We start from the raw sequence: 21,354 nt of genomic DNA, 5'->3' as shown, positions 1-21,354 counted from the left end.
TCCTCTCTAGGCTGTCGTGAATATTTTGACTAAAGCTATTTGGAATGGAAAGTATTCTCTAAGCCTCTGCTGATAATGTGATGAGAAAAATTGGTGAAAATTAATTTTAGGGTAAACTGTCTCTGCAGCAATTCTAAAGCATAAGGCAAGACATTACTTATTTAAGTAAGATTTTCTGATTTCTAATAAAACCTTTTTTTTTTTAACGCATTCGAAATACAAAACAGAATGTGATGCCATTGTAAGTAACATTCAAAACATGACTGATTCATTTGGCAATAGTGCAAAAGTCCGAATTACAATTGCAACTTCTATTTGTGGTTAATGTTCAGTTTCACCATAAGGTCTTATATTTTCCCCAAGTACAATCTTCATTTTAATGGGCTTGCAGGATGGAGTGATTCACCAACGGTTTAAAGTTTCCGTGATTTTAGGGATAGCAAGTATAGCAGATTGCATCATTGAAACAATATTGTTCCAACAATAAGATTCTGGGAAACGGCTTTCTCATTTGTTCCATTATTGTTAGTTTTTCCAGGCTGTTTCTTCAGTGGCTTCCATTCATCTTTTTTTTTTATTGCAAAATAGCCAGTAACAAGCTTACTCGATTGTGACTTAAAAGATTTTGATGTCATAACTCTGGTCTATAAACTTTAATTTACGGATGCCATTTTTATACGCTCCTGACGCGGTTTGATAATAAAACCTAATTATTTGTTGGTATGATCACTCTCACTTGCTCTCACACAGTGTTAAAATAGATAAGGAATAAACCAACAGTGATAAAGAGCAAAAATCCCCCGCCAAATCTAAGTGAGATAGACTGAAGCCCTGCTGTCTGTCGGGACAGGACAGTTCTACTTTGGACAAATTAATCTCCAGTAAAGATGACTTAGATCAACTTTGAAAAACACTAAGATGAAAACCCATAAAATGATTACGAACCGCGGCCAGAATGACAAGTATTATCAACAAAAATTAATCAGGTGCATCTTTTCATGAACTCAATTAATAATGTGCAACAACAGGGTCTTTTTTCCCTGGAATGAAAATTAATTAGCAGGGGAAGGTCACTGGGAGATGCTGACATCACTCATCAGGCCGCTGTGGCAGTTCTAATTATTTGTCTTCCAGGCTTGGCTGATCAAAAATTATTGCCATACCTGAGCAACATTTAGAAAAAAAGCTTTGTTTAAAGCGCTTTTAATTAGACCTGCTATTTGATTAATGCCTTGTAAGCGCTGAGGATCGGCCCTCTTATCAGCATTTCTGACAAGTTTGCTGGGTATTGTTGTGTGAAAGACATTTTACTGACACTAACCGACTGTTGAGAATCTAATTCCTTCGCTTTAGTCACAATTAAAAAGCTATTTACAGCCGGCGCACTTGTTGATATTAATGCAGATGTTGTGAACTTTGACAACTCACTCCTTTTTTATAATAACAGAACATGTGTGACGAAGCGAAAATGAGTATATTAAGGTAAATTGTATGGATTAGACTCTAATCAAGAGTCTTTATTAGAATCCCTAATGCACTGCTTACGGATCGCACTCTCTACTGTGCAGTGATAACACAATTGCTCCCTGCATCGTTCCGGAAAAGCAGAACGCAGCTAAACTTAGCACGATGATAAAAATGTCTCACCCGCACTGAGTCACTTGGCTGCGTGCAGAGCACAGAGATAAGACTTTTTCGATGAGGCTTTTACCAAGCGCTCACATTTTTCAACAGGGTTATTGTGTCGACTTGTTGCCTCGTGAACTATCTTCAGCCCCCCACTACATCAATTCACATTACCTGCAAATTAGCAAAGTTCTACTTTCAAGCTCACAGTACATTTGATCCAAATAGACTCTAAATGCCATTTCTGTTCCTATTAACCCACGGATCGGTGTGGCAGATATTTTCATGAGGTTGCTCGGGAAAAAACACAAGGCTAATGGGTTGGTTGTGACAGCGCTATTCATGATGATTTATGATTCTGTGTTTAAGTTGATTACTCCACTGCTGACTCGGAATACTATTTCAATTAGTGCACTGAAGGTCACTCCACGAAATCCCTCCATAATCTATTCCTATTAACACTAATGCGCCGAGTATCCATATCTGTTCACCCTTGTTGATTTAAATCATCCCCACTCCTAACGGCCAGCTTGTTTACCAGTTTACTGGTTCGGACGTATTCGAGATGGTAATTTTCTCTCCTGCGTGTATCATTAATGTCTTCAGTCTTGACACATGGCTAGGAGGGACATCTCAATTGAGCTTGGGCTCTGTTTTATTGCCTTTTATTTTTTCTTTTCTAATTTGTTTAACAGATCAAGTGATATTTATGCTGAATGAACCTGATCCCGAAAGCCCACGGGGCAAACGTGGTAATATTGTGAGGTTAGAAAGCAACAACCTTCTATTACTTGTCACCATGAGAACCAAAATAGCCTTGGCTTGATCAAAATTTTAGAGGTCTAAATTAATTTTACATCACTTTCATTCATACTCCCACTCATCCATGCAGAGGAGGAAATTAGCTACCTGTATTTAATCTAATATGTTCCCACTGTAAGCGCTGCTGGACATGATAGACTTAATCAGTTCACACTGGAGAAAGAGGGGGAAAAAAGCTCAACAGACAGCACTTAGTGATGAACAATGTATTAAGTTTCAAAGACGGAGACAAGAGTGGAGACCTACTTTATTTTACTGGATACTTTATCCTCAGAGTACAAATGACCTGACAAAAACTGTTCGGAGTGGAACTGAGGTAGGATAAACATCAAAAATAGACAAAAAATTTATAGCCCCTGTCCTCGTCCCAAAACACAACATAACCCATTTAATCTCTTTTTCAAGCACAGAAGTACTCCAAGATTCACAGGAGTTTAATGTGCCTGCAATATAAATATCGACTTTCGAAACGTTCAACATGTAAAGTACAGGCATGCAGTCGTCATAGCATTCCGTCGCTGACGTATTGCAAGTCATTTCACTTGTCTCGTCAATTAGAATTCTTTTGGTCCAAATCCCAGAATCTGTTTGGATGCCGGCATCGCGATAAGACAAATGGTTCTTCACCCGATAGCTGTAAGAGATTGCGTTGGCACAACCGAAAGCGGACCTTGTACGTGACTGGTCAGAGACAAATCTTCGGTTTTGTCAACTCGGATGGTTTATAGTTTTAATGTTTTATCTGTGTACGCAATCAGTGATCAAAATATGTTGGGGCATGAAATCTGTGTAGATTCGTAGTCCTGTGGGTCCAGTTAATCTGGTGAGTTGAGTCAACGGGCAAGACGGGGTGAGAAAAGATCGGTAATTCATAATGTGAAGAAAAAAAAAATGCAAACACTTGGTATCAGCCTCGACATGTCTCAAAGCCAGAGGACAGGAAACATCTTTTTTTTTTTTTTTTGAAAGAAGGGTAAAAGTGCTGACATTGTCACCGGTTGATGGGACTCTATCTAAGGGATAGGTGAAAACACTTGGGCACAGTGACATCAATTTTCAAGATGATTTAACTCCATGCTCCTCTGTTGGAGGAGAGAAACTTCAGGCCCCTGATTTACCTCCGATGACAGCCGCGCGGCCCCCGAAACAATGTTTCCAAGGCTACTAGCGAATGACGAGTGGTCACGTCTGTACAGCCGTCCCCATTGGTTTGATTTATGTGACCGGGATCCAATAAAAATGGCAATCAAATCAACCCAGCCACTTCACAGGTAGAGGGCTGTCTGATTGAGTTGTCGAAGGCATGGCTGAGGCTCAGAATGATTATGCCAGGAAACGGAGAGGGCTCCATCTCTCCGCGCCCAACAAGGACACCATACATCTCCCCATGCTGCTTTCCTACTCCACTGTGAAATGTATCCAAAATAACTGCACACCTACTGCTCGCCTGCCTCCCCTCTCTGAAGGTTATTTGTCGTCGTCTGAAGGACTCTCCCTGTCAGCGCATGATGAATACCATGTACACAGACAAGAGGCAGCGTCAGGTCCGGGATTAGCCGGAAAACCCACTGATCTGTGAATAACCTAAAAAAGAGTAGCCGAAGATTAGCAATGATGCTTTTAGGGATGATCCATCAAACTCAACTACCCCAGTCACTCAAATGAATCATCGGACTTGATTCTTTAACCCAGGCGAAGTACGACTGAGTGCCGCGCTGCACGCAGGTCACTGAGATCATTTCAGGGATGTTTATTAAATCAGTGCTATCAATTTTCTCACTGATCATCTTTTATCCATCCCGTCCTTGGGGATGACTCGAGCGCACAATGATGTTAAAGGTTGCGCCGTTCAACGTACAGCTCCTCCGTTCAACCCCCAGTGCTCTGCGGGCAATATTAAATTACAGCCATCGCCATAATGTCCAAATTGATACTTGGAAAATATACCCCATATTGAGAGGGGCCTGTCACCGAAGTGAAGTGACTACTGCTAAGAGCCACAAATAAGCATGTGAACTATTTGCCTTGGCTTTGAACCGGTGACAACCCGGGCCGGCCTGTTTACTGCGCGCCAGGAGGAACGCATTCGGGAAGCAAATTGGATCAAAGCAAAAGCAGCTGCTTAAGTACTTACTCGCTTCGATAAGCGCAGCGAAATCACCGTCATTGTTGCATTAGTGACTTACTTCAGTCACCGCCAGGAAAGCAGACAGGAAGAGGAGAGGGGAGCTGATAGTGCACCAGCGCCATGTGACGAGAAGGAGCCGCTGGCTAGTAGCCAGCCCAGGAGAACAATTGAACATCGCGGTCGAGTCTTTTCGTGCTGGAAACACAATCACCTTGTAAGGGAACAAAATGTATCAGGTACAAACACTTCCTCTGGAATAATGTTCAAGCGCGTGGAGCTTAAATAAATCAACGCGTGCATTGTAAGGTTTAAATATATAAATGAATGAAAGCCGTTTCCTCCTTAGTTCTTAGAGATGACTTGCTGGTTCTGGGAATTATCGGGGAAAGCCGACACGGTAACACGTGGAAAAACTAGGACAAATGCATATAATGGTGAAATTGTCAGCCATCCTGAGCAAAGTAGGACATGGTAGGAGCACAGAGGAGACGCCGGATGAACCCGGTGCCCATTCGATATCTTACTTTGAAAAGTCAAGGCAGAGAGCGAAAACAAAATTCTCTGATCCAAAGAATCCAAATGACATCATCTTAACTTTCCACTGAACTCTGAAGACCTTTCCTCTCCAGCAGGGAGGACAGAGGGAAAGTTCAAGGATTGAGCAAGTCAGTTGGACTAACATGCCATGGAACAGGAAATGGCCATCCATTGATTTTGTGTGTGTCCAGAAAGATCAATTTTATTCTTCCTTTGTTTTCAGACTACAATGCACTAAAGCCTCCGCGAGCAGCAGGATGTGTTTCTTACAAACGTGGTCCAAATGAAGCTATAAATCAAGTGTTGGAGCAGAAAGCACATAATGCCATCCCCCAAAGACCTTGTCCTGTACGGCTGCACTCCTCAAACCCCTGCACTCAGCTTTGACGCCGTCTGTTTAAACAGGCTCACAATGCCAGACATCTAATTATTACACTGTCAACATAAAAGTAATATTGAAAGCAGGCTCAGAAAAAAGGTGAAGTGCAGTTTTAATTCATTTGGATATTTACGCCAAAAAAAAAGAAGAATAAGAAAAGATATGACTCATTGACAGATTATATTACACATTCTTTTTACCATTCAACTCTGTGTGTGTGTGTGTGTGCGTGAGCGCGTGTGCACGCACTGCGCACACAGGCTGACACTTCTTTAATCGTGTTGCACTTGCGATATCTGGTGCTCGAGTTAACTCGTAAAAGTGAAGTCTCAAGCAGATTCCCACCCTCTGCCTATTTAAGATTCATAGAAAAGACCGTCCAGCCCAATCAATATCTACTTGAGATTTAAGTTGCATTATGTGTCCCCTTCACAGGCATGATTTAAAACATCAGCACAAAGTATTCTTAATTTTATTGCCCGCCGTAAATTAAAATTAATGACGCTGACATCCACAATTAACAATGAAAAATGCAGATTCCTTTAATTGCTTTAGCAGTAATATTGTTTTTTATCCTGGGCTCAAGGTGCTCCTCAACATTCTGGAGAACACAAAAAGACAGCTTCATTACATTTTATTTGCTATAGGAAACCAAAAAAAGGGCGTCTTACAAAAATCCACAGCTCATTTGGGAATATCTCGCCATGCATAATTAAGCAAATTTGATTGGAATTAAGCATGACTTCTTTTGGTTGGGTTTTAATGAATGCAAATCAGGCATCTACATCCCTAAGATTAATTTCAGCCAATTAAAAAACAAAGCTTGTTGGAAAGTGTAAAAGTGTTCAAAGCAGGGCAGCAAAGCAGTTTCTCTCTCTTGCTCTCTCTCTCTCTCTCTCTCCCTCTCCCGCTCTCTCGTTCCCTCTCTCTCCTCATCTCATCTTCATAACTTGCACTCAGGAGAATCCCCCCCCCTCCTCAACTTTGATCATTAGCATGAAGTTACAGGCAAACCGCATGAATTCAAATGTGGCAGCAGTGCACCGCCGACATCCTTATGCTGTCTTAATCTCCAACTTGCACCCTTTAATAGTTTGGCGACACATTTTTTTTTTTTGTTTTGTTTAAGACGATTAGGACGAGCATTCGTCAGAGGGTATCAAAATGGCATTAATCAACATATAACCATGTATTGACGCAGCCACGATGCTAATTTCCTGCTGGCGAGGCAAAAGCAAACTTTGGAGGGTTAAAGATGTCTTTGCCCCGGGTTTTGACAGGACGAAATATGATAATTATTCTACATTAGTTTGGCCACAGTGGTGTTGGCACAACCTGAAATCAACCTTTATCAGTGTTCAAGAGCGTTCAATCCATCTGACTTAAGCACACGGGAGATCTCATTGTGGTATTTTCCGTTTGAAGGCACCATTGCACACCGGACCAGTGACAAATAATGCACCTCGCCACCAATAACAAATGCCAGTGTCAGGCAGAGCCCATGGCTCATGTGTGTGCTGCTACCATTATCACAGCCTCATATTCCCCCTGCATTCAAAGGTTTCACGTGTGCGTTTTTTTTTTGGTTGTTTTTTTTTGCAGCTCACAGCAAAGTGCACAACAGCCGAGAGTAAACCCCCGATTATTTGAGGGAGTCGGATGTAAACGCTAATGATTGAGGGCAAGCAGGCACCTTCAGGCTAATGCTAATCTGCCTGCGTGTTGCGGCGCGAACGCCGTGTACATCGATTTGATCTCTAACATCAAAAGACAAACAGTGGTGCAAGTCAGCACATCCCCAGTCAATGTCATTCCTTGAAGTGATCCCCCCCCCACCACCACCACCACCACCACCACCACCACCACCTCACGTGCATCTCCACGGGCCCGGGGAGGTTGGGAAGGAATAGAGAATTAGGCAATCAAATCTATTGGCATTTCTTTAAAGGAGATTCATGGTGAAAGGACAGGGGATACGCCAGGGAAAGTGGTTTCCCCGTTCACCTGCCAGCCACAGCCCAGTTCTGAGAGGCTTGCTGTGTTTAGATTGCATTAATCCCTCTGTCTCTACCTGTTACAGAGCTTTCATTAATGTTGTCTTTTAACATCAAGTCTCCTGCAGAGTGGGGAATAAGTGGAGAGTTCACACAACTCCGGCGAAAGTTCAAAGCGCAGCGCGAAACCCTTTATGTGTTTCCTTAATCATTCCGAAAGCCATTCCTCGTATGCCACTTGCGTAGCCCCTCCATATGACGGGGAGAATTAATATTTGGCCTCTGATGCATTCTTTTTGAAAGAATAAAGGAATGTGAAGGAAGAGCATTATCTATTCAAGGAGCGCGGGGAATACCGGCTGCGTCTCGGTTCTGTTGTAGCTGTTGCGTCTCATTTTGTCTGTGGCAGATCACAGGGCTGCAGACGGCTACGTTTCCGAGGGAAAGGGAGCGAGGGAGGGAGAGAGAGGGGAGCCGGGAAATTGTGCTGTTTTATTAGAACCCGGTGGGAGAGTTTTGTAGAGGCAAGCATGCCATTGAGCCTATTTGCATCACGCCAGCAGTGAATAGATATGATAATATTGTGATGCTTGAGATTCAATTCCACAAAAGTGTTTCATGTGATGATTTTTATGCGGTGAGAGCCGCTGGCGGACCTCCTCGCGGTATCAGAGAGGGCTGTCCGCAAAGCTATTTATTTTTTTCTTTGCCTTAAACACCTTAACGCTGTAACTTGTGATCACCACATCAGTGGAGGCCTGTCAGGGTTTAACATCCGCACACTTTTCCGAGCGTTTCTCCGACTCCGCTTCTCCGCGTTGTTTCTCCGCGCCCACCACCCCCCCCACCCCCCCCCCCCCCGCTCTCCCTCCAGTGTGTTAGCGTAGTAACTGCAATGCCCTAGGCTTTTCATCTCATTCAGTAAAGCCTCATTGCCATAGAGTTGGCCTTATGCTTACTTTATGCACCAGGGACCACATATTCAAGTTCACTAGAGCAGACCTACGCGCCTTTTAAAGCATTTGGACCGCGTCATTATGGCGGCATAGTCTTCGTACATTTGTAACTGCAATTGCGAGCCAGCCATCGGTGCAAAATCTGCCATTTGAAATCTCCTGAATGCAGCATGACAAGAGAGGGGAGGAACAATGTGCATATTTTCACACATAATAACACAACAGAGATTATTATTCAGGGGTAAAGGAGTGAAAGGCCATTCAGTGCATTTTTTGTTTCAGACTGCCCTACTAAGAAAGGAAAGAGAGAGAGAGAGAAAAAGAACAAAAGTAATGTGCACAATCCATTCAAACATTCTCCGCTATCAGCGGCACCTTTTTTTTAAAAGGCCCCTTTAATTAATTTTCATCAAATAGGGCCGATCTTTTAAAAAGAACGGCCCTCGGACACAAATTCAGGCTGTTAGGTGCAGGGGCTAAATTGTGTGGAGTGGAAGAGATGTTACTGAGAAACGGGAAGCCCAAGGGACGAGGGAAGGGCGGGGGGGGGGAGGACAATGCTGTCTCTTGGGAGAATTTTATGCTGCTGAAGTGAATTTGAATACATAAAGGCGAACTGGGGTAAAAAAAAGGAAAAGGGGGGTACAACATAGCCTGTGTTCTCTCGGTCCCCTGTGTGGGAAAAGAGGCAGATTACCCTTCCTTCCTTTCTTTCTTTCCCCCATTCTGGCCCTGTTCTCAATTACTAATTTTACATTTTGAGGTCTGCAATTGTGCCATGAGAATATCAGCGGCAGAATAACATGTTTTACCTCCAAGCATCACACACATTTGTTGCTGCTCGGCGGCAGCTAATTTATTCCTAATGAACAGATCTGTTAATTTATGGCAGGAAAATATTTTTGCTTCCTCCTCCGTCGGCTCCATATCTGACAACTTTTAGCAGGTTTTGCGAAGTTTTCGCAGGCACATGGCCCTCGTGTCGAGGAGTGAGTGATTAGATTGTGCTTCTAGAATTTCCTCACAGTATTTTGGTAATAAAGCAAACAGTGATATGATCTCAAAGAACATCATTTACAATGGCTCTAAATTATATTCAATTAAACTAATAAATTTCAAATTCTTTCTTTCTTGGGGGCCGCACTGCGGGGAAATCAATCAAACTACTGTTATTTTAAAATGATCAGGAATTTCTCAGTGGGTTTTTCCATTTCGTGACTCAACCGAACCTCTGACATCTGTCCTTTAAAGAAATACTAAAACATTCACACACGCACACGAAAAAAAAACAACAACAACAAACAAACAAGCAAACACTTTCCTGCGTAGGTAGGCGACGCCCCATACATTCTTCCCTCGAAGTTTTTCCTGTTTGGTCTGCAGCCCTCTTTACTTTGTGTCTTATCTAAGCATCATTCATTCCTCCTTGATCCTACACTTGGCTGTGGTCTGCGCGGCTTGGCACCCTCCCACTCAAGACACTGCTCAGCTCTGTTCTTTTGCCCTCCGCTAAAAGCAGAGGGGTCGGTGGGGATGCAGGGAGTCTTACTTGTTGACATGCAGCAGCCTCACCTGTTTGCCGTCCGCGTTGCTTTGTCCCTCTGCATCTTAAGCGCCTGCTTGATTAAGCCCGGCATAGGAATTCATTTAAAAATCAAAACAAAACAAAAACAAACTAAGGCAAAAAAAAAAAACAACAACAACAACCCTCAAAACAAAACACAACAGCGGTTACTAAAACTACAAATTTGCTTCACTATATAAATAAAAAAGGAGTCCTGGTTGATATTTTTTCTTGTTTAATCCAGGTAGGTAGATTATACTGTTTATCATTACCTTCCTCAAGTAATGGTAGTTATTTTCTTTTTTTTTTAGGGAAATTATCTTCTTTTTTTTTAGCCCAAAATGTCAAGATGATTTGACCCTGTTTTTTTTTTGTTTGTTTTAATGTTTTCTGAAAAACCATCCCCCCCCCAAAAAAGAAGCATTAGTTAGCAGTAGCAAAGGACCTTTACTTTGTTGCATGGAATCATTTTCATGGCACCTCCACTTTTCTGATGACCTGAAATGTCTGAAGCACTCGCAGGCTTGTAACGGCGTGCAGCAAGAGTGAGGTGGGCTGCAGTCAGTGTGTTCCTTGCGCCTGTAGAGGTCACTGTTGTGTGATGTCTTTGTTGTGGATTTAGAGCTATCAGCAGCAGTTTTGTCCCAAGATGTCTGCTACAAGTACAGTGACATTGAAATGGACCAAGAGAATCATGTTAGCGAGGCCGGATTTGAGGAAGTTAATTTTGCTCGCAAAGCCATGACGCTGTGCGTAAACAATATTTTTCTTAAAGGGACAAATTTTGATGAGGCTTAATCTGCAGCATGCTGAACAGTAATTATTTATTTTGTGCTGCTGTTAATCGTGCTGTTCTAGTTATAAGTTAATTTGGACCAAATAAAGAATCTTATGTACATATGTCTGAAGATGTCTTAGAATCGTAGGATTATTTCCTCTGTGGAAGAAACACATTATGTTAATCACAAAATCCCTGCATTTGTGTATCTGGCAGATGATTATGAGTGGGCTTTATTACCAAGAACACAAATTAGGTAGACTGAGTTCATCCCTAGCATTTGTATGTGCCATTTAACTCCCAAATCCTTGTTTATTAAACTCCAGTCGCACATATGAATCAACTCTTTGGCATTAATCATTAAGTACAAGGGCCCAGATGGTACGATCTTAGCCAAGCTTGAATTAATACGAAAGGTTGAATCCTGCTGCATCGAAAATCCTCTCAAGGACCTTTGAAGAATGACATGAATAATCATTGTTGTTGGATGCATAGTTTATTAAGACGGCGGAGCACAGTGACCTACTGCAAACGGAGTGATATTATGGCACACTGCGCTACCCTGCCACACTTCACTGCTACATCCATTGAAACTTGGATGCTACAATGACAAATTAGTCTTGGTGCTAATCCGTGCGGTATTGTACCAAGACATCAAGTGCCAGTGTATCAGTGTTGTTGGAAGATTGCACATCAGCATTGGCCAATGTTTACACTTCTCTGTAAGACAGGGGTTTTCATTTTTAATGTTGTGTTATCTAATCTGCAGGTGTTATTGCTGGTGCAGTTGTAAAACTCATGTAAATTAACTGGGACGGGAAGGCACAAGTTATTAAATACAAACACCAGTGCTGGGTATCTTAGTCTTTTAACTAGCCTGGCATACTGAATGGATTTATTAAATGTGTCCCATCGGCCATAAAAACCCTGCAGAAAAAGAGTTTTGAAAGGAGTAGGCAAAACTTGGAAGGTCATTGTCTGACTTATCTATATCACATTCTCTTGGACTAATCAGATATGTGACTGCAGGACATTGGCTGTTTTATCCAAAGCCATTGGGGAGTAAAGTAAAACAGTATAGCACGCCCAAGAAAGCCTTTGCCTTGCTGTTTTTTTATGCTCTGTTAATGTGAAAATGTCATTGAGTTCCGATAAAACTGCCGCTGTGTCGGCATCCATGCTAATCGCTTTAGCCTTTTGTGTTTAGCGAGTAGTCGCTTCAATTACCTGTTCCTCCACCGTGTTTTTTGAGAGCATGCTTGGAGCAGCCACCACTTGAACCTTCTACCCCCTGCTTTTCTATTCAAAAAAAAAGAAGCTGGTTATGGAATTCACGGAAATATTAAGAGCGACTGAAAATGCTGTCTTTCGAGTGTTGGCATTCTGGATAAGACAGATTTCAGAGATGAAATCTGAGCAATCTGTGCCACGTTGCTCCTAAACAGAAGGAAGAGGGGGAAATAATACCGACAACTAAACATGGGTCAGAAGTGTTTACGCTTTGCAGTTGAATTACACCTTAAGACACAGATGTCCGTCCTGTCATTGTCTTTTGTAATGGCATAAACAGTCTGCCTTCACTTTGCTCCAGCCTCCCACTTAATGTATTCCAGCAAAGGACATCGCATCTCATTTCTTGTTGCCTGTCTCTTAAATTCCTAAAGGTACAATTAGCATTTTGTTTGACGAAATGTTGAAAGGTTCATAGATTGATATTTGCAACGAAAAAAAAAAAATCGCGGTGTGGCTTTTTTTTTTCCCCCTTTCCAAATGCAAATTCTGACATTTATTAAGTTTTATTACAGATACTGTGTTTATGGATTGTAAAACTGTGCATAGATTTAATGGGAATAAAGTAAAAATTACAATGTTTAAACACAATCAGTGTTCAGGCAAAGCAGCAAGTGTGTAATTTAGTGTGGTGTGGCAATGAAATGTTTTACGGGCCTTGATTTATGTCCTGTGCATGGCATCCTAATGAGAGAGACCAACATTGCAGTGCGCCTGTGTTCCAGGAAACTACATTTACAGCAGATCTTTTTTCTCAGGAGTGTTTTCCCCCCGTGAAATAATGTCAGCACTTTCCCACCTTCAAAGTCCTTTTGTTTCCAGATCTATTAACAATTCTAATTGTACAGGAACACTTGTTAAGTGAGGCTGGTAAATAAAGCAGGAAACGCATTATTTCCTTTTAGTGCAGATTAAAGGTACAGCTATGCTGGCTTGAAACGCATTAATGAGGTTTTAAATAAAAATGCTGGCAGGGAATTTGCACCGCTGACTGGTTTAACTGCAGTAAGCAGTTGATTTTCCTTGATGTTAAAGGGGAACATTATTTCACCCACTAATGAAAAATACATCTTTCCAACCCTCCTATCTGTTAATTAACGTGTTTGCGTTCAGGGATTTTTCAAAAAGGGAGTACAATCGCCTGCGATCTGATTAAAGTGCATGATACATAATAAAGAGGCTGTTTTCCTCGGCCCTTCTGTTAATTGAAATGCTTTGTATGACTTGGTATGTTTCTCCTCGTCACAACAGTTTCCCTGGACCTTGCTGCTCGGGATGCCCCTATCTTAATTACGGATCGTACTCCAAATGTGGTTCAATTTCCTCAGCAGGACAGTTTCTGTTAACTGCTATTTTTAAGTCCAATAACAATGTCAAAGCTGTGCATGATTAAAGCAATTAAAGTTTCCCTTTGTTTTGGAAGCGCGAGCCAGATAGGCCCCAGTGTTTGTACAGCATTTATTAAACATTTACTAAATGGAATTGAATCTGTCATCGATGAAGTTTTCCGAGACAATTACCTTTTAGCATGGCAAACACCGTCTCACTCAGCTTGCGTCTCACAGCTTATGGCTGTGATTAGCCAGTTGATTTCATCAGGCCACGCTAAAATCCTGCAGCACTGAGAGAGAGAGAGAGAGAGAGCGAGAGAGACAGAGAGGGAGGGAGAGAGAGAGAGAGAGGGCGGTTTAAATATAATTTTACCATTGGAATTTCTCAATTAGCATACCACATTTTCTCCAATAGATAAACTGCCTTTAGAGAGCTGGGCTGACTTAATCTGTTTAATGTCCGTGTAAACCATAATCTCTTGATTCTAAAAAGAAATCCCTTAAGGACATCATTGGCGTGCACTCTTCATGAGACAGTTTTTGAAAGACGTGATGGAGTGCAGCTTTTAAAGTGGGATTGAACAGTGATGGGTTGTTACGCCTATCACGCTTTTCTTTCTTTTCTTTTCTCCTCCCCCCCCTCCACCCCGTCTCTCGCGGCACCCAAATTGTACGCGTTGCGGTTTCGCTTCAGTTGAGTTTATCCAGTCGTTCGCTGTTGGGCTTTTACATGCGTGTCCTTGCCCGGGTATCGCTGGAACGTAGGCATCTGCCATTTGCCAATTGTTTCGGGGCGTACGTACCTCGGCTAAATTACTGTTACGGCAGGCGGCTGCTACCTGCGAAGTCGTGCAAGTCGTGTAAAAGTGAGCACTTGCCCCGCGCGCGCCTTTCCATTAGCGGCGGCGCGAGGCTGCGAGCTCGCGTGCAGGTAGAAATTAGGCTATGTCGTTAGCCTACTGAACGATGAGCAGGGAGAAATCAGCGTGTTTACACGCATATCATTGCCTTCCATCATAGACTGCGGGCTGTGTGAATCAGGGCTCGCAAACGCAGCCTCATTCTCCTTGCATCACGCCAAGAGTCACTCCATTGATTACCCTTCCCCGCTCCCAGGAAATGGCTCATGCATCTCGTGTACATTATAACAAATGTTCTCTTTGCATTACAATTGAATTGTGATTGTTATGTTCAATCAATGGAGAAAGGTCACGGGATCGCTCCTGCCAGCGCTTTAATGGAGAAGTCGATGAGGATTCATTTTAATCACTGTGGCTGTGGCAGAATGAGCACAACACTGAGAGACTGTCAATGGCCTGGTAATTACTGCTGTTTATACCGGTTTCTGCTTTAGCAATTTAGATATCCACAAATCTCTCTGTTTTCTCGCACCTCCGCGAGATTGGAGACGCCTCTCCGTCAAATGATGTGCCACGCTGAAGAGTGAGGGGCCACGGCTGCTCTAATTGTTGGACTATCAGTGAGGCTGGCTCTCAGTAAATAAAGGGAGCTCCAGTCGCTCCTTTTTCTTTTGAACGTTGCATTTGCATTGCCGGAATGTCTTGCGCATAGCAGCCGTGTCAAGACAAGGCTGTGCATTCACTGCGCATTGATTATTTTTATGCCGAGTCATAAAGAAAGAGGTAAATAAATTTATCTTTGCGGCATGGCTGCTTAGCTCAACTGTCAAACAACTGATGCACAGCTAATCTAATTTTAAAGCAAAACTGTGGTTTTGTGCAGGCTAATGCTGCTCCAATTAGTTTTGACATCAAGTATATTCCAGGAAGTTTCTAATTTCTCTCTGATGTCTGATAGAAAGCTTGTCTGCACAGGCAGTCGAACGTATAGACACAGATTATAAAAAACCCAACAAGGTTCATGTGAAACTGGTCCACTTAGATCAGAACCTTTGAGTGACTTTCTTTGAGATGATACACAGAATTCGGACTCTTATTTCTGTCTGCTCAAAGTTTGCGAAACCTGTTTTTTTTTTTCGGAGTCCTACCCAGTTTTTGATCAGACCTTGAAGTTAGCAGCACATCCACTTGTTTTGTTGTTGAAGTTAACGCAAAGTCAGCACGTATCAGCTGTCACAGCCAATCAGTTTTTAGTTACATTTTTTTGTCGGAAAATATTACGCATTTCTGATTCGCTGCCTCAGTTGGTGCCTTGACATTTAAAAGTGACTGCGATCCAAATTGTAAATGTGGCTAAACATGATTCAACAAGATGGGCGTTGCGGCTGACGCCAGTGTCACTCACAATGTTTTTTTTTCCGTCAATTACGTTAGAACTATAATTACGCGTGTGCCGTGAAAGAAGAAAAATGCCCTCGAAAAATAAAAAGCACTAAGCATGGACACTGCCCCCTTGTGGCAGAAAGCATAAAAGCTCTGCTGATTTAAGGTTCAGTGGGGAGAGACCTTTAAGATTTGGAAAAGTGAAATCTATTAATTGTGTCCGCAGAGCAACAGAACAATTAAATGTCTCCACTGTGATTAATTGATCAATAATTCATGACTGCGAATCGATAACGTGTTTTTAAATGTTGAGCGTGTAATAGTCGAGATGTGTTAGCGTGACATGGACTTAACTACAATTATGCATGAATTTAGCGAGATAAAATTTCTAGTTATCAGAAATCAATGCTGTGTTTTCATTGGCTAGGAATAAGTTATTGCATTTACATAAGGTGTGGATCCACTTGTATAAAGGAAGCTGTATCAGGTTGCTGGTGCAAGAGTCCTGCCTGCAGTTTTCTGTCTTACCATTAGATGCTGCCAAATCTAACACGCCGGCCCTTTAAAGCCTGTTGGCGGTGCGATACTTTCGTACCGATATTTAACCTCTCTACTCTGGGTAAGTTAACAGCGTGAAGACGTTTTTTTTTTTTTTTTTTCAAGCGTTATTTGTTGCAGGAGAGAAATCAATGTGGCCAGTGGTGAATATTATCACACACCTTCCACACATCAGCGTGCTCCCTGAAATCTCCCCTTGACCCCTGAGTGCCGTGTTTGTGCTGGACGGCGACTAAGAATAGATAAGGGTCACGGCAGCGCAACCTTGGCGAAACAAATATTCATGATCAATAAGCGCTTTATTCCAAGCATCTAAATGATTCTTACGTCTGAAGCCTCCCCTCCCTCCCTCCTCCACACGGAGCAGCAGCTGCTAGATTTATGCAGACGGGGTAAAAGGACATTTTAAAAGACTATACACAGTGTCGCTGCTTTCGAATGTCATGTAATGAGAGGTTAGGGGAGAGTGCCGGCCACAGAGAGCTAAGTGATGTTCCAGATAATGAATTGCCTCTGAAATATAATACATCGTGAGTATGATTCTTTGTTCCCAGCTCTGTGCACCAACTCTGTTCAATTAAAGTTATTTATCTCTCTTGTTTTTTAGGTTCATCAATTATATTGTGATACACTTAATGTCCATAAGAGGATGATGTATGATTGGTCTAATTATTTCTTATTCACCATGCTTTCTAAGGCATATCAATTTTGTTAATACCATGTAATTAAAACACGTCAGTGCACTACAAGTTGCCGGCTGTATTAATGACTATGAAAATTATTTTAATTAAATAGCCAATTATAGAAAAATCCTAACCATGTGAATTGACATTTAAATGAATTCAATTTAAATTGCTTTTCAACATTGTTTTATCAAAGCTTTATGGGGTGAATAAATTATTACATCAAACAATATACTGTGTCATTGATCATACACAAGTCTTGTCCCACATCCACACATTCTCAAACACTCTCCCGACGTCATGCATCATTCGGGGGTGATTATATTTTGACAGAGCCATTTGTTTACCGCAAACTCGGCCACGTATACTGTACTTCCCATTACTTGCACAAGAGAAAAACAAACTCCACAACAGCTCTCTTAACTTTCATGTTAACTTAGCGAAGCCACGCTTACGGTCCAAATCCCTGCCTTTGTTTCTCCTGAACCCTCCTTTAGTCCACCGTCCTTCACATTTTTACCACAAGTAAACAGTTTTCTCAGTGAGCGTTCCTTTCCCGGTATTTTTTTTTTTTCACAAACGTTGCTGAATTCCATCAACAACATACTGTGTGGCGTACAGCACCAGCAGACTTTATTTTCTTTGTTACGCTGTGTTTTTATAACTGGGGTCAGACGCACGCAGCCCACCCAGTCTGTTGAAAGCCTTTTGTATCTCAAACATCATACATATCCTGTGGTGCCTTTTAATACCTATTAGGCTCCTCAGCCTCATATATTTTCTTTTTTTTTTTTTTTTTCCCCCTCAACCCCTTGCATAATATTAATGAAAGCCATTTTTCAGACATTACAAGCACAATGATTTGCAGTTAACCTATGCAAACAAGAGGAATAGTGGGCAAACTGTTGTGACATTCATTGTATATAATGAAATCTTAATATGGTGCATATTTAAGTGAAAGGTTAGCAACATAAAGGGCAAATGGATTGCTTGGCAATGAATTTTAAGCAGCTATTGATTTTACACTACAAGCTACCCCTTTCCCTGAATGATAATTTTTGAAATGGCATACTGCTTATCTTAAAGTTGATCTGAAACAACAAGAAAACGGTGAAGCACGCAGTATTGAGGCACGTGCACATTGTGATAAGCAGCTATAACGATGTATTTACACGTAGTTGGAATACTCAGGGGGCACACTTAGTGTACTCTTTTTGAGTTTTGCTCAGAAAAAAAAACAAATCGAACAGGTACACAGACTTACAAAAGTAGTTTTTGAGCTGGAGGAAACTTGCACTCCAACACGTTTGTCTCAAACTCAGCTATTCAGTCAGTAATCTAATCAAGTCATTACTGTTATGTTGACTAAAACAGTTTTTCAAGGGCATTCGTTTCTGCAAAACTTGAAAGGGACCTTCCAGCAAAAGTACCCGCTTCAGTTTAACATTTTGCTTTTTAAAAAGCAAGTGTACAGATCAGGCTTTAGTGTCACTGAAAGAAAGAGGACTTTTTGGTTCTCGAAAATTTTTATTTTTCAGTTTCATCGTCAAGTGGAGTTGACTTCTTGAAAAAGAAAACGTGCACTTTCTACAAGTGTCAGTTAGAGAGGTTAATTTATGATTCACCCTTGTGGTCGCATTGCAGAAGTGTGGACAATGTTGCAACTTCCTTACCTATTTTTTTATTTTTTATTATTATTCTAATACATTCTGACATGAAAAAAAGTGAGAGTTGATAGTTCAGCCAGATAAAGTTCATCGCAAGTAAATCCTTTGACTGAGCTGGTGTGTTTTGGAGGTTTGCCAGTATAACGTTGAGACCGTGCACTGCGTAAATGGTTAGTTACCTTTTCTCTTTAGGATTTAATTTCGCTATTTGACAGCCATCTCTCGCCAGCTCGGTATTCTGAAAATGGCAACATGAAGATTGATTAATTTCACCTCAGGTTACATCACTTTATTGAAGATAATTTGGCAATATTTCGCACTGTGTACATAAAGGAGCTATTATATGAGATGTTTACATGTACCTGCTAATTGGCGAACAAGTCCTATTAGATTCTTTGAACCCACAATGCACAATCTCAAATTAGCTTTCATAAAGCGGTCAAGTTTAAGAACAATTAGTTTATGTTGCTTTTTTAAATAATACGTACAATCTCTTTATTGCCTCATCGTAATTAAGTACTTTCTAGTTCGTGTTGTAATTTGTCTTAGAAGCAATACCTTCTATACTACATTTATAGTTTATTAAAGTGATGGAATAATGTGATTATGTGTTTTCCACTTTGTTGTCTTTGTGAGGTCAAAGCCGGCAGAATGTAACCCAGCTTCACACCTAAATGAAATTAAAGAATATAAACTTTATGAAAAGCATCTTGCTTCATTGATGAACTGTGGTTGAAAGATATCAGGTTGCTTGCTCCGGCTGCTAAAACAAGCCCTGACTAAACATATTCAATGTATAGGCTACTTTAGTTAAAAAAAAAAAAAAAAAAAGAAAGAAAAAGAAAAAAGAAAAAAAGAAAAATGTAAGCAACATTTGCGCAGAATAGCCGGGGTTTCTAAGAGGTAGCAGAGCTCAGTGATCTGCTCTTCAAAGGCTCCCACTGTCCCCTAGCTCCTCCCTCTCTGTACCGTGTGACAACAACAACTCATCCACAGAGCGGAGCTGCACTTTTCAGCTCATTTTCCTCCTGTCATTCCTCCTCCTATCTTTGATCATTGTCCCGCCGCTCGCCCCCCTCCCCTAAAACCCGCACTCAGCACGCCTTTTTCGGCAGCCCCCCCACCCCTCTTTTTTTTTTTTTTCTTTTCCACTTTCCAACTTATCTGAGGAGCTAAACTCTCGTGGATTCTTTCATTCAGGGGCGTCTCGGCAGGCTGGCTTTTCTACTTTGAACTTCGGCGACTGTCTCTTTCCGCCCTCCTGTAGGTGACCATGGCCGTGCCGGCTGCTCTGATCCCACCAACTCCTCTGGTCCCTCCGCCGCCGCCGCCGATCTCGACTCCCTGCGCGACCACGTCCCCGCCGTCGACCACCTCGTCGCCGTCTCCATCCCTGGCCCCACCGCCGCCCGGAGCCGGGCAGACCCTGTTCAGATCCGAGCTGCTCGCCACCGGCAGCCCGGGCATCCCGGGCGCGGCGCTCCCCCCCGGCAAGCCCGTGTACTCGACCCCGTCGCCCGTCGAGAACATACCGCAGAACAACGAGTGCAAGATGGTCGAGTTGCGCGGCGCCAAAGTGGCGTCCTTCACCGTGGACGGCTGCGAGCTCATCTGCCTGCCGCAGGCGTTCGACCTGTTCCTGAAGCACCTGGTCGGCGGACTGCACACGGTCTACACCAAGCTGAAGCGGCTCGAGATCACGCCGGTGGTGTGCAACGTGGAGCAGGTCCGCATCCTCCGAGGGCTCGGCGCCATCCAGCCCGGCGTCAACCGCTGCAAACTCATCTCCAGGAAGGACTTCGAGACGCTGTACAACGACTGCACCAACGCGAGGTTAGTACGCAGCTTTCTGGGGCTTTTTTTTCTTCTTCTTTTTTTTTTTTCTTTTTTATTTGGCGGCGTCGTCGCGCGTAAAAAGCGCAGCGGCTGCAGCCGTTGCAGCGGCGGCAGCAGCAGCGGAGACATTTTTTATCCCCTGTTAGTAAAAACAAGTGGTCCGCTCGGGTGTTGAATGGGAGGAACAATCTGCTTGATCGTTCACCTCCAGGCGGTTTGTCCGGGTTGTGTCGGGGGACAAGGTAGGAAGAGGAGGCCGGCGCGCAGCATCAGTGAGGGGGGTGAAGAAGAAGAAGAAGAAAAAAAAGTTTAGGCAAAGTTTTTCGACACGTGCACGATGGCCTCTTCGCTCCAGAGCAAAGCGATCGATACATGCAGGCAGAGGTTTCACACACACACACACACACACACACACACACACACACACACACACACACACACACACACACACACCGCATGTTGACTGTCATCTGTGGATACGTCACTGCTGAGAATATATGAGTGTATACGTTATATTTTTAAACATGGTAATAAGAAATTGGTCCTATTAGGTTTGCAAATTTTACAATTTGAGTTGAGCCTAATTTTAAGTAGAGGTTTGAAATACATTTAGGTTCTGCCTTAATACAAATGAGGCAGTGTCAATTATAGTAACTTTTAATTTGATTAAACAAGGTTAGAAATTGTAATTAGATGTTGTATTTTTTTTTAAAATAAAGATAATCAATAGCAGTTGTCCATGTGTTGACAGCTGTTACATTTCCACTAAAAAAAAAGTGTGTGTGTGTGTGTGTGTGTGTGTGTGTGGCCATTCTCACATCATAAATATTAATGATAATTGTCACATGCATATAGTAAAAAAAAATCCCTCCTAAAATATATCTGATTAAACAGGTGCCGCCAGACAGGACTTTGAGATGTAAATAATTGCACACGCGGAAATGAGTCCATGAAGCCAAAAT

General features: G+C 42.3%; 2 protein-coding genes across 3 annotated transcripts in view; one reads left to right on the top strand and one right to left on the bottom strand.

The window, feature by feature from the left end:
- The window catches only part of klf5b (Kruppel like factor 5b), a 36,777-nt gene extending 17,416 nt beyond the window's left edge, over positions 1-19,361 (bottom strand). The window contains exons 1-2 of the mRNA XM_076031112.1: positions 18,736-19,361; positions 13,595-13,695 (exon numbers count right to left, since the gene is read on the bottom strand). The gene's annotated coding sequence lies outside the window, so the exon portion shown is untranslated. The remainder of the gene's footprint in view (positions 1-13,594; positions 13,696-18,735) is intronic.
- A 199-nt stretch (positions 19,362-19,560) lies between these two features.
- Positions 19,561-21,354, top strand: part of dachd (dachshund d) — a 108,473-nt gene continuing 106,679 nt past the window's right edge. Inside the window, exon 1 of one of the 2 annotated variants that reach the window (XM_076031109.1) lies at positions 19,561-20,389. In XM_076031109.1, the coding sequence (XP_075887224.1) occupies positions 19,830-20,389 (560 nt within the window). In that variant the 5' untranslated portion in view covers positions 19,561-19,829. The remainder of the gene's footprint in view (positions 20,390-21,354) is intronic. The other variant, XM_076031111.1, reaches the window with a different exon arrangement.

This window comes from Nelusetta ayraudi, unplaced genomic scaffold, assembly GCF_046127955.1.
Source record: "Nelusetta ayraudi isolate G7.1 ecotype Tasmania unplaced genomic scaffold, CSIRO-AGI_Nayr_v1 ptg000031l, whole genome shotgun sequence".
In the NCBI taxonomy this organism is placed as follows: Eukaryota; Metazoa; Chordata; class Actinopteri; order Tetraodontiformes; family Monacanthidae; genus Nelusetta; species Nelusetta ayraudi.
The sequence above is the reverse complement of the archived record's forward strand: the minus strand, read 5'-3'. Positions and strand labels throughout refer to the sequence as shown.